Source organism: Aquarana catesbeiana, linkage group LG08, assembly GCF_042186555.1.
Source record: "Aquarana catesbeiana isolate 2022-GZ linkage group LG08, ASM4218655v1, whole genome shotgun sequence".
In the NCBI taxonomy this organism is placed as follows: Eukaryota; Metazoa; Chordata; class Amphibia; order Anura; family Ranidae; genus Aquarana; species Aquarana catesbeiana.
In genome coordinates this window covers 307,060,811-307,074,241 of record NC_133331.1, presented here as the reverse complement: position 1 = coordinate 307,074,241, position 13,431 = coordinate 307,060,811, and the positions used below count along the sequence as shown (strand labels likewise).

The 13,431-nt window shown below is 45.1% G+C and overlaps 1 protein-coding gene across 1 annotated transcript; it reads left to right on the top strand.

Annotated features, from left to right (window-relative positions):
• Nucleotides 1–802: 802 nt before the first annotated feature.
• On the top strand, nucleotides 803–7,203 carry LOC141105127 (uncharacterized). Its single transcript, XM_073595002.1, has 5 exons — nucleotides 803–933; nucleotides 3,616–3,738; nucleotides 3,855–3,952; nucleotides 4,068–4,200; nucleotides 5,573–7,203. Exons 2-5 carry the CDS (start codon nucleotides 3,654–3,656, stop codon nucleotides 6,733–6,735), a joined length of 1,479 nt encoding a protein of 492 aa, XP_073451103.1. The 5' UTR covers nucleotides 803–933; nucleotides 3,616–3,653; the 3' UTR covers nucleotides 6,736–7,203.
• Nucleotides 7,204–13,431: the final 6,228 nt, after the last annotated feature.

Below are 13,431 nucleotides of genomic sequence, written 5' to 3'. Positions count from 1 at the left end.
AAGTTACTATTGCTCAGTGTTTATTAGATTTATTTATCTTCAATCCTAAGGGAGCTCTACACTGTTTTTATATTACATATATATCCTAGAAAATCCATTGCTGTTCATTCAAAGGGAACTGCAGTTATAGTATAGGCAGGGGCAACAAAGGGCTGTGGGAGTGAGACCCCAGAGCTTTTAACTTGCAGATGAGACAAGATGTACAATATTTACCTCAGCTTTCAACCCTTGCCAGTAGAACCAGTCAACGATACATACCTCAATTTTCTTCGCCCCCAGGTGCCCCCCCCCCCCCCCCCCCCCAAAGAATTGGTATTTGCCAGATCTAGGATCTTCTGCCTGTAAATCTGAGGCACCAACAGTTGTTCAACAATGTCTTCCTGAACCTTGGTAGCCCCACAAAGTAGGTCATTGTTGACTGCAACATGAGGCCATCTCTCGTTTTCACCCAAATCCTGGGGAACACCATTCTAACCACAACCTTGTCTACACCTAAGTAGGGTCTTGCATCTGGGCCATGCCAAAAACCCCCTTGCACACATCCAGGTAAAGGAAGGCAAGACTAGGGATGGACTCATCAATGTCCTCCACAAGCATGACCTTAAAAGGAAAAATCCTTCCCTCTGGATTCAGGACCATTTTTAATTCATCTTTTTATGTAATTATGAATGTTAATGTACAAATTATTTTTATTTTTCATTCTTTTTTTTTTTTTTTTAGTTTCCGTGTAATACGTGCAACATAATTGAAGAATGTACTATCAAAGTATTCAAAAACGTCGGCTGCAGTTTGCATTTTCTCCACAAGATGGTGTGCTCACTAATTGCTGGTGGAACGCAGAAACAGGAAGTGATACCAAACAAAGACAGGAAGATCCTGGAGAGAGGAAAGCTGGGGGCAGTAGAGAGAGAAATTCAACCGGCAGCTGAGGAGGTAATAAGATGTTATTTTATATTTACACCTAGTAATCCCCCCGTCATGTCCGTCCTCTTCCTCCATAGTCACTGTGATGTATTTTATCTCCAACAGATACTACATATAGAATTGTCATATGTGCACCTATCCATCTTAAATATAGAACCATTTATCCAACTGTCCATCCAGAGCCTCTGGTTTATAGACCGGATACATCCTAAATATAGAACCATTTATCCAACTGTCCATCCAGAGCCTCTGGTTTATAGACCGGATACATCCTAAATATAGAACCATTTATCCAACTGTCCATCCAGAGCCTCTGGTTTATAGACCGGATACATCCTAAATATAGAGCCATTTATCCAACTGTCCACCCAGAGCCTCTGGTTTATAGACCAGAGGCTCCATTATGGTAGGCCCCCTTCTCCTTTGGGCTTATTATTTATCAAATTTGATCATATGCTCCTTTTATAACTATCTTTTTCCTATTAAGGTTTACTAGGTAGTATCTGGGTTTGTCCGGGCTTTAGTTGATATGGGGGCTTAGCTGCAGTCTTGCGGCTGGCCACTTGAGTCATATTCCCATCAATTAGCTTATCTGGTGGCTTGAGCTGTAGTCCTGCGGCTGGCCACTTGAGATATATTTTCATCTATCAATGAGCTATATGACTTAGGATTGGATGTTTGCTCATGTGAATATATTAGTGATTGTACATTCATAATGCACTTATTGACCGTGTTTACACTTGTTTCCATTGTACTTTTGTCTGTAATATGATGACCACAGGCAAGCCTAGATGCAGAGGTTCAATTAGCTAATGGGACGGTGCCACTATTTTGCGTGCAGACTTCACCTATTCATTTCTCTTATAGGTCTCTATGGGGAGCCGCCCCTTGTGGCAATGATAGTTGCCTATTAGTTATTCTCTGGGAGGGGGAGGAATCTGCATGGCCGCTCGCCTTATTAGGCGTAAGATGGCGCTGCCTTTGAGAATGTCAATGACGAAACGCGTAAGGCGGAGCCACGCACTCACGCTACTTCCTGTATACGAGCAGGGCGCTGGAACGCAGTTGAACCAGTCCTTGCACACACCAATTTTCTGTGGCAGATTTTTAGGGCTTACCCACATGGTGGGAAGCTTATTGTTTTTAATATTATTTTTAATAAACTACCAATACTGCACTATGGGAGCCCTATCTCTCTTTTTTCATCAATCCTTGGAAAATGAATTGGATTTCCCTTCCTGGATATTGTTATTGGATAGCTCTGACTAGGAAATTGGGCTTGGAGATCCCAATTTGGAGGACGAATCAGAGGAGATACTTTGCCAGGTGAATCGGGTGGAGGACACATCAGGGAACACTGAACCCTTCGGTCACCTATATATGCCCATTACCCCTGCAGGGGTGCGGGGAGCTGGTGAGTGGGGACCCTTGAGGGGGAGCACAAGAGTCAACTGAACTTCTGAGCGCTGTGGTCACCTTGGAATCTCTGACGTTTTCTCACAGCACTTTTTTCAGTATTTTTTCACATTATATATGTGGGACTATGGAAATATTTTTTTTCATACCATATACATGGGACTATTAATCTGTTAATGAATTTTGTGTACATATACAAATATTTGTGTTTTTTTCTAGAGCATATATATGACTAACACTATTTTGATTCTTTTTATCTATTGATACACAGGAGTTGTATTATTTCTTCACTTTGTGTGTGGTGCAGCATTTTAACCTTTAGATGTAGGTATAGATGTTGTATGGAAGTTTGATGTGTATACCTGCTACATAATATAGTTTAATTTACACATATGTTTTTAGTATTTTTTGGGTACAGTTTAGGTGTGGTAACACATTAGGGGAGTACCCCCTTACCCCGTCTTCTATTAGGGTAGCGCCACTTACCCCAATTTTTGTTTTGTTTTTATTATTTGTAAAGTTCCCTTTGGGAGCTGATTAGGGGAGGCTGCAACCCGTTAGGATCCTGAGCGCGGAGAATACCATTTTTCTGAAAACTTGAATCTAACTCCAACAATCAAAACCTAACAATGTGCACAGTACATGCAGTGTAAAAGAACGGGGCTTACAGTATAGACATTCCTGGCCATTCTGCACACAGAACAATGTCTTGTCTACATATCCTCCATCATACATGGTCAGTTCTACTACGTCTCCAATCCAATATTTACCAGGTAATACTTGAAAGCTCAACATAAAATTCGATTTCTACTCACATCCTGTTCATCTTGATGTCATTCACCTGGACTGGAGGTAAAAGGAACTCTCCCTGACAGGACACAATGCCCTAAGTCCTAACTCTTCTTCAGTCAATCCTTACAAGGGATCTGCAATGTCGGAACTATGGAGGAACTCTTTGAAGACATTATTATTCTTCCCAGTACAGTCCAGATAATTCTCAATTTATTATCCGTCTACAGAGAGGAGAGTCCTGTATAGATCACATACCTAACAGGAGAGATGAGGCAGATTGTGGGAGGTCAGTGGTTGCAATTGTTACTTTCTCTCTTTACACAGGATTATAGGGTATTGAATAAAAAAATCTGGTGAGCCTTTAACACCCAACAGATGTCTCCATGGGACATCACCCATCACACTGCCTCCACCTCACTGCCTGACCACAGAGGGAAACAGGGGCATCAAGACACTAGGTGACTGCATCGTTGTGTGTTTCAGGTTCCTCTAAGGTTTCTGGATATTGTGGTCTTTACTCCATGGAGGAGTGGGAGTATTTAGAAGGACACAAGGATCTCCAAGAGGACATCAAGATGGAAAATCAGCCACCTCTCCCATCACCGGGTAAGAGGAGACTTTATTGTAAAGGAGAGAGCAGTACGGAGGGTCCACCTAGATCCCCCATCATCTGATAAACACATAGAAACGATGTATTCAGTCAGTGTGTGTGTTTCCTACAGATGGATCCAGTAATGGGAACCCACCAGAGAGATGTCCCCATCCTCTGTATTCCTGGGATTCCACACAGGAAGATCACACCATCAGTCATCATCATCAGGTAGGTGAGACTGAGAAACTAGACCTCAAAAAGAAATCTAAGCGATGAGATAAAATTCTTCTATGTAACATTTTGTTGCTTTTTACAAATATGTTCTATCATTGTTGGGGTTTAGGATACAGAACCGAAAGTTGAGATCAAAGAGGAAGAAGAAGAGACGTTGGTGAGTGGAGATCAGCAGTCTATGGAGGAGGGGGAGATGATTATGAAATGTGAACAGGAGGAACCTTATCTATTTATCAACACAGGCAAGTAATAAACATTACATGCAAAAACCGTTCACATTTTCATTTTACTTTTATGAGTTTAAAATATAAAATTGACATAAAATACAAAATATAGAAAGTCACACCTAGTTGACAGAACAGAATCAATGTACCTTCGCCACTGCCCAATGTATTGTAGGTATTGTACATCATATGAAAGAATCGTCTTTAGTCCTGATTAGAAAAAGGCAACTATAGAGGCTTAGTGGTTAGGCGTTCTACCTTGTAGCACTGGGGTCCTAGGTTTGAAGGTTGGTATGGGCACTAGTTGCGTGTTCCTCCTGTGCTTCCGCGGGTTTCTTCAAGGTACTCTGTATTCCCAAACTACAAAGACATGCTGGTAGGTTATTTGGCTCTTGTATAAATTGGCCTTACTGTGTGCGCCCAAGATTGCTGCCTCGCTATCTTTCCCAACAGCAAAGTGCTTTGAGTCCCCAGGAAGAAAAGCATAGAAATTAAAAAAACATTACAACAGTACCCAATGTCACCAACAAATGACATTGATGTTACATTGGAGAATAAAGATAGGCATGTAGATGTCTATCCTTATTCTCCAATATAACGTCATGTTCCCAACAAATAAGGAGGAGATACTGTACACCATATGAAAGGTCCATCTCCATTCCTCAATATAACGTCATGTTCCCAACAAATAAGGAGGAGATACTGTACACCATATGAAAGGTCCATCTCTGTTCCTCAATATACGTCATGTTCCCAACAAATGAGGAGGAGATACTGTACACCATATGAAAGGCCCATCTCCATTCCTCAATATAATGTCATGTTCCCAACAAATGGGGAGAAGATACTGTACACCATATGAAAGGTCCATCTCCATTCCTCAATATAATGTCATCTTCACAACAAATGAACTAGCTTTCTGATGGGTACACAATCCTTCATGGTCATGCCTGGGAAGACTACAGTGGCGGGAACAGGAGCTACCCACTTGGACAAGGGCTTCTTGTCTTGGTGTCTCTGGTTCAGGAACCCAGATGATAGCAGCACTGTGGGGCTCCTGTAATCTGCTGGCATGGTAGAGGAAAGGGGTCCAGTGAGGGAGAGGACTGTAGGGTGTCTGTTTTACAATCCTGACTGCTCAGTGTGAAGCCAAGGAGGTGTTAATCTGTTTGCTTGATCCTCGTGGGCGGAGCTTTGATCTGCTTGCTTTGTGCCAGAACTCAGAACCAGGGCTTCTGCTTTAGCCAGGGTCACACTAGGGGGGGGATTAGGGAACAGGGAGAATGAGTTGGGCTACAAGGAACATTTTCTGATAGAGCAACAGATACGACTCCTGAATGCAAGTTTGAAAAATGCCCATAACGTTTACTTTAAAATTGCCTTTCAACAGATGGACAGTGTTTCCGGAATACCTCTGAGGAACATATTTTATCTCCCGATTATAATGGGGAAGCTAATGACATTGCCCAATATTCTCCAGAAGTAAATGCCATTATTCCAAGTATATATGACAGACCTTACCAACTGGAGGGATCAATGGAGCCCTCTAATGCTGAGGAATCTTCCGATGGATCCCACACCAAGACTCTAATATCTCACAATACAGACATAATAAATCAATATTTTCTCAATGAATCTTCTTTCATCCATGAAGGAGATCACACAGGGGAAGGTTCATTCTCCTGTACAGTGTGTGGGAAATGTTTCAAAGAAAACCGAGCGCTCCTTAGGCATGAGAAACGTCACACCGATGAGCGTCCTTATTCATGTTCCGAGTGCGGGAAATGTTTCATTCAGAAAGCAGACCTTCTCAAACACCAGAGAATTCACACGGGTGAACGCCCCTTTCCATGTTCCAAGTGCGGGAAATTTTTCGGCGACAAAGGAAACCTCCTTAAACACCAGAGAATTCACACGGACGAGCGTCCTTATCCATGTTCAGAGTGCGGAAAGTGTTTCCTTAATAAAAGTAACCTGGTTAAACATCAGAGGATTCACACAGGTGAGTGTCCTTATTCGTGCCCAGAGTGCGGAAAATGTTTCAATGACCAAGGAAACCTTATTAGGCACCAGAAAAGTCACTCGGGCGAACGTCCCTTTTCATGTTCAGACTGCGGGAAATGTTTCACTCAGAAAAATATACTTCTCACACACCAGAAAAGTCACACTGATGGCTGTCCCTTTTTATGTTCAGAGTGCGGGAAATACTTCATTCAGAAGCGAGACTTTCTTATACACCAGAGAAGTCACACGGGTGAGCGTCTCTTTACGTGTACCGAGTGCGGGAAAAGTTTCATTCATAAATGTAACCTTGTTAAACACCAGAGAATTCACACAGGTGAGCGTCCTTATTCATGTTCAGAGTGCGGGAAAGGTTTCTATGACAAGGGAAACCTTATTCAGCATCAGAGAATCCACACAGGTGAACGCCCCTTTTCGTGTTCGGAGTGTGGGAAACGTTTCATTCAGAAAGGAGATCTTAAGAAACATCTGAGGATTCACAAGAATGAACATTCTATTCCGTGTCCAGATTGGGAGAAATGTTTCAGTTAGAGAAAAACATGTATTACACACCAGGGAATTCACTAAGGAAGGAAAACAAATTCTGAGAGCCGCACATCACACGAAACCCCCATATGAAGAATAAAAGCAGCCTCAGCCTAGACTCTGTACAGGCCTCGCCCGCTGATGCATTTCGCCCCGCTATGGGTCTGACTGACTGGGTGGGACGAAACGCGTCGGCCATGTCCTAGACAGAGTCTAGGCTGAAACTTCTTCTACACCAGAGAATTCATGTTTGCTAACAACCTTTTTTTTTCCATGCTCAGACTAGTGTGTTGATGATGGAGCAAAACTATTGATTTACTGTTACTGTTCTTCTGAAGAAGGTGGCTTTTCATTGGTCCAACCAATGGTTAATAAAAATTAGCTTCTAAGATATCATTTTGATTCTAGCTTAGAATTTGTTGTTTAAGCACTTGTTCCGATTTTCAAAAATAAACAAGAATGCTCCACAATTTATATTTATGTGTTCTGAGTTTTTTTTTTCTTGAATCACAAAAATTCTGATTGGTAAATAAAATGTTTTATTATTTAGGGAACTGGTTTTTAAAGGTCAGTAAAAGACTTTACTGGATGGCGGAGAGTTAATTCATCAACAGTTTCTACCATCTCTTTGACTATATTGCTGAGGTCTAAATAGAGTTCCCAGGTCTGTACACCTGCTGTGCCCACTATAAGGTGTTCCCACCATCCCTGAGCTGAGTTCCCGGGTCTATATACCTGCTGTGCCATTATGAGGGGTTCCCTCCATCCCTTTTGCTGAGTTTCTGGGTCTGTACACCTGCTGTGCCCACTATAAGGTGTTCCCACCATCCCTGAGCTGAGTTCCCGGGTCTATATACCTGCTGTGCCATTATGAGGGGTTCCCTCCATCCCTTTTGCTGAGTTTCTGGGTCTGTACACCTGCTGTGCCCACTATGAGGGGTTCCCACCATCCCTGTGCTTAGTTACCAGGTCTGTACACCTTCTGTGCCCATTATGAGGTGTTCTCACCATCCCTGTGCTGACATATTTTAACAGACACTCTTTATTTGACCTTCCATACTAGAACACAGCTGCAGTACATTAGAAATGGAAGGCATTTCAACAATCAAAGGAATACACAAACAGAGGCCTTCCATTAAGCTTCAAAGTTACTCCATTAAGCCTGTGCTGCGTTTACGAGGTCTGTACACCTTCTGAGGGGTTCCCACCATCCCTGTACTGGTTTCCCGGGTCTGCACACCTGCTGTGCCCATTATGAGGGGTTCCCTCCATGCCTGTGCTGAGTTACCAGGTCTGTACACCTTCTGTGCCCATTATGAGGGGTTCCCTCCATGCCTGTGCTGAGTTCCTGGGTTTGCACACCTGCTGTGCCCATTATGAGGTGTTCTCACCATCCCTGTGCTGACATATTTTAACAGACACTCTTTATTTGACCTTCCATACTAGTACACTGAAATGGAACGCATTTCAACAATCAAAGGAGTACACAAACAGAGATCTTCCATTAAGCTTCAAAGTTACTCCATTAAGCCTGTGCTGAGTTACCAGGTCTGTACACCTGCTGTGCCCATTATGAGGGGTTCTCATCCCTACGCTGACATATTTTAACAGACACTCTTTATTTGACCTCCCATACTAGATCACAGCTGCAGTACATTAGAAATCGAACGCATTTCAACAACCAAAGGAGTACACAAACAGAGATCTTCCATTAAGCTTCAAAGTTACTCCATTAAACCTGTGCTGAGTTACCAGGTCTGTACACCTTCTGCGCCCATTATCAGGGGTTTCCACCATCCCTGTGCTGGGTTCCTTCGTCTGCACACCTGCTGCGCCCATTATGAGGTGTTCTCACCTTCTCTATGCTGACATATTTTAACAGACACTCTTTATTTGACCTTCCATACTAGAACACAGCTGCAGTACATTAAAAATGGAAGGCATTTCAACAATCAAAGGAGTACACAAACAGAGGCCTTCCATTAAGCTTCAAAGTTACTCCATTAAGCCTCATAACAGTACCACTAAGGCTTTTATCAGCGATCTACACAGTCGTCATCAGCACTTAGATAATCACACTGAAGTCCAAAGATTTGTAATTTGCATATTGAAAAAAAAGTAAGTAAAAACTTTTTTTTTTCCCAGCCCCTCACAATCCGGGTGCAGGTAATTAAACCCACTAGGTAGACATCTCCAAAGCCAACAGCCTTACTGATAGCATCGTAAACCTCCACTAGCAAAGAGTTTATGGTATGTTGTAAATATTTTAGAAAGCCGTGAACTGCCAGCCACATTCCTGTCTATCTCTTATGCCCTGTACACACGATTGGAAATTCCGCCAGCAAAACTCAGATGAGAGCTTTTTGTCAGAAAATGCGACCGTGTGTATGCTCCATCGGACTTATGCTGGTGGAATTCCAGCCAGAAAAAGACTGAGAGCAGGTTCTCTATTTTTCGGTCGAGAAAAGTTCCTACCCGAAAATGCGATCGTCTGTACAAATTCCGACGCGCAAAATTCCTACGCATGCTCGGTAACAATTCGACGCATGCTCGGAAGCATTGAACTTCACTTTCTCGGCTCGTCGTAGTGTTGTATGTCACCGCGTTCTTGACGGTCGAAAGTTCAGAGAACTTTTGTGTGATCGTGTGTATGCAAATCAAGCTTGAGCGGAATTCCATCGGAAAAACCATCCAAGTTTTTTTCCGACGGAAAATCCGCTCGTGTGTAAGGAACATTACTGTAGTGTCAAAATCGAAACATCATTTATAACTCCTGATATGAGTAAATGACATTAATAATGATCACCCCATTGTAGAAGAGATTTACAATCATTTTAAGACTTAGCACCCATATATTGCAAGGTGCAGAAGGCCAATGGGATGCATTATGCCGCGTACACACGGTCGGACTTTACGGCAGACTTTGCCCGGCGGACTTTTCGACGTACTTTACACACCTTGTAATGATACGCTTAGGAAAACTGCATCTGAAGGAGTGTCTGCTGACTACAATGAAATATTCCACACCTTGGGTCCTCCTCAGACACACTGCTTGTTGAGGGAAGGGGAGCTGCAGGCTTTTTGGATGCTAAGAAAGGTGAGGCTGCACAGCACATTAATTGCTGAGAGAAGAGGACCGTAGAGCACATTGGGTGCTGAAGGAAGTGGGGCTATAAGCCTGTTGGATGTTGAGAGAAACAAGGGTGCTGGCATATTGGGTACTGAGAGAAGGGGCCTACAGGAATGATGGGTGTTGGGAATAAAGGCTGCAAGTCTTTTACTGGCTGCAGACCTACCTGTTGTTTGGTGGGAGAAGTAGAGCTGCAGACATGTTTGGAGCTGAGAGAAGAATGCCTGCAGGCACAGTGGGTGGTAAGAGAAGAAAGACTGCAGATATATTTGCTGAAGGCATTCTGGATGGCTGATGGAAGGGGAGCTGCATGAACATTGGGTGCTGATAGAAGGGGGGCTGCATGAACATTGGGTGCTGATAGAAGGGGGGCTGCATGAACATTGGGTGCTGATAGAAGGGGGGCTGCAGGCACAATGGGTTGAGGGAGAAGAATCTGCAGGCATGATGGGTGGTCAGAGAAGGGGGCTGCAGATAAATTTTCTGTAGGTATGGCGGGTTGCTAATAGAAGGGGGATTTTAGGAACATTGGGTGCCGATAAAAGGGGGACTGTAGGCATGTTGGGTGCTGAGAGATGGAGGACTGCAAGCAAGATGGGTGGTGGTGTTTGGTGGTGGGAGAAGGGGGGCTGCAGGCACATTTGGAAGCTGAGAGAAGGATGCCTGCAGGCACAATGGGTTGTGAGAGAAGAATCTGCAGGCTCAGTGGGTGGTCAGAGAAGGGACACTTCCAATATACTTGCTGAAGGCATGGTGGGTGGCTGATAGAAGGGGGCTGCAGGAGCATTGGGTGCTGATAGAAGGATGCCTGCAGGCACAGTGGGTTGTGAAAGAAGAATCTGCAGGCATTCTAGGTGGTTACAGAAGAGGGGCTGCAGATATGTTTGCGGAAGGCATGGTGGGTCTGCAGGCACATTAAGTGCTGAGAGATGGGGAACTACAAGCAAGAGAGGTGGTGAGAGAAGGGAACTTCAGGCATGTGGGGTGCAGAGAGAATGGGGCTTCAGGCATAGTGTGTGCTGAAAGAAGTGGGACTGCAGGCACATTGAGTGCTACAGGAAGGGAGCCTGCATTAGGGTTGCCACCTTTTCTTCAAGCCAAACCCAAACACTTTCACGGCGCACGGCAATTTTTTTGTAGTACACACTATAGGATTGTAAAATACCTGAGACACCTTTTGGGTTATCCAAAGAGAGTAATAATGAGGTGTGCTACGGTGAACAGTGGCTGTGGCCAAATTGCATTAACGGGGGGGGGGGGGGGACTTAAAAGGGCATGGTTAAATAAAACAAAAGCATTTGTGTACTCATAAAATATGATTTGATTAATAAAAGAAATGTCAGTTGAAATATGAAACGAGCCTACCTTAAAAGTGGACACTATCAGCCAGTAGAGCAGTGGATGGTGTCAGTAGAGCAGAGGACGGCATCATTAGAACAGTGGACGGCGTCAGTAGAACAGTGGACGGTGACAGTAGGGCAGTGGACGGCGTCAGTAGGGCAGTGGACGGCGTCAGTAGGGCAGTGGACGTTGTCAGTAGGGCAGTGGACGTTGTCAGTAGAACAGTGGATGGTGTCAGTAGGGCAGTGGACGGCGTCAGTAGAACAGTGGATGGTGTCAGTAGGGCAGTGGACGGCGTCAGTAGGGCAGTGGACGGCGTCAGTAGGGCAGTGGACGTTGTCAGTAGAACAGTGGACGGTGTCAGTAGGGCAGTGGATGGTATCAGTAGAACAGTGGACAGTATCAGCAGGGCAGTGGATGGTGTCAGTAGAGCTGTGGACGGTGTCAGTAGAACAGTGGATGGTGTCAGTAGAACAGTGGATGATGTCAGTAGGGCAGTGGACAGTGTCAGTAGGGCAGTGGACGATGTCAGTAGAGCAGTGGACGGTGTCAGTAGAGCAGTGGACGGTGTCGGCAGAGCAGTGGACGGTGTCAGTAGGGCAGTGGACGGTGTCAGTAGAGCAGTGGACGGTGTCAGTAGAGCAGTGGACGGTGTCAGTAGAGCAGTGGACGGTGTCAGTAGAGCAGTGGACGGTGTCAGTAGAGCAGTGGATGGTGTCAGTAGAGCAGTGGACGGTGTCAGTAGAGCAGTGGACGGTGTCAGTAGAGCAGTGGACGGTGTCAGTAGAGCAGTGGACGGTGTCAGCAGAGCAGTGGACGGTGTCAGTAGAGCAGTGGACGGTGTCAGTAGAGCAGTGGATGGTGTCAGTAGAGCAGTGGACGGTGTCAGTAGGGCAGTGGACGGTGTCAGTAGAGCAGTGGACGGTGTCAGTAGAGCAGTGGATGATGTCAGTAGAGCAGTGGACGGTGTCAGTAGGGCAGTGGACGGTGTCAGTAGAACAATGGACAGTGTCAGTAGGGCAGTGGACGGTGTCAGTAGAGCAGTGGATGGTGTCAGTAGAGCAGTGGACAGTGTCAGTAGAACAATGGACAGTGTCAGTAGGGCAGTGGACGGTGTCAGTAGAGCAGTGGACGGTGTCAGTAGGGCAGTGGATGGTGTCAGTAGGGCAGTGCACCTCCATCCAAAAACCTGAATCAGCTCTACTGAACCCAACCCCATCCAAGCTGTTCACAAAGTGGCACTGTGCATTCTACAACCCTTTCAAGCTCCTTTTAGCTACAAAAAAAGCCAAAACAATTCAAAGCAATCCACAGGCACCCCACAAATAAAGAAGAAAATGACAGATTAAATATCAGACAGTGCCCCCCAATAGAGACCTCCATTACAGCAAGACAAAAAAAAAACCCTTACCTTCCAGGAGCCGCTGCAATGATGTGTGTGTGTGAACCTGTTAGGTGGCGGAGTCTCTAATACCATGCTTTCTCCTGCAAAAGCTTCCCTGGTTTCTAGGACACCAGTCCAGTGGCCCTCCATTCACTGTCTCTGGTGGCATCGGCGCTGGCGGCTAGGTGGCAGAAAGAGAGAGAGATCGTACAGACAGTGCAGTGTGACCCGGCTGCAGGACATTAGTCCCGCTGGAGTGGGGGAAGAAGGGGGGCTGATGGGGGGGGAATCTGACAGAGGAGGGGGGGTAGCTGATAGAGGGGGGTAGCTGACAGAGGGTGGGGGGGTAGCTGACAGAGGAGGGGGGCAGCTGACAGAGGAGGGGGGTGGCTGACAGAGGGGGGTAGCTGTGACAGAGGAGGGTGGGGGGTAGCTGACAGAGGAGGGGGGCAGCTGACAGGGGGGGTAGCTGTGACAGAGGAGGGGGGGTAGCTGACCGGGGGGCTAGCTGACAGGGGGGTAGCTGACAGAGTAGGGGGGGGCAGCACATATCCTCTTAACCCCCCCCCAGTCACTACACATTTTTTACGTGGTTCTCTTTCCCAGGCACTCTCAGGGGGAGCTTTGATCTACTGATACTATAGAAAAATGTATAATACCTCTAAGGGGATTTTTAAGGCAATGAATTCAAAAAATATTTACAATAAAATCAGTTTTATTTAATGTTATTCAGCGTTAAAAAGTGTATGAATTTTTTTTTTTAATTTTTCACAGATAATCATATAGGTCAGTAAACATAGAACAAAAAAATAGTAAGATAAATTCCACAGCATGTAGTAATTCTACA

Coding starts and splice junctions, on each gene's coding strand:
- LOC141105127 (XM_073595002.1), top strand. CDS start 3,654: ATGGAGGAGTGGGAGTATTTAGAAGGACACAAGGATCTCCAAGAGGAC. Junction 3,739..3,854: donor GCCACCTCTCCCATCACCGG/GTAAGAGGAGAC, acceptor TGTTTCCTACAG/ATGGATCCAGTAATGGGAAC. Junction 4,201..5,572: donor TTATCTATTTATCAACACAG/GCAAGTAATAAA, acceptor GCCTTTCAACAG/ATGGACAGTGTTTCCGGAAT.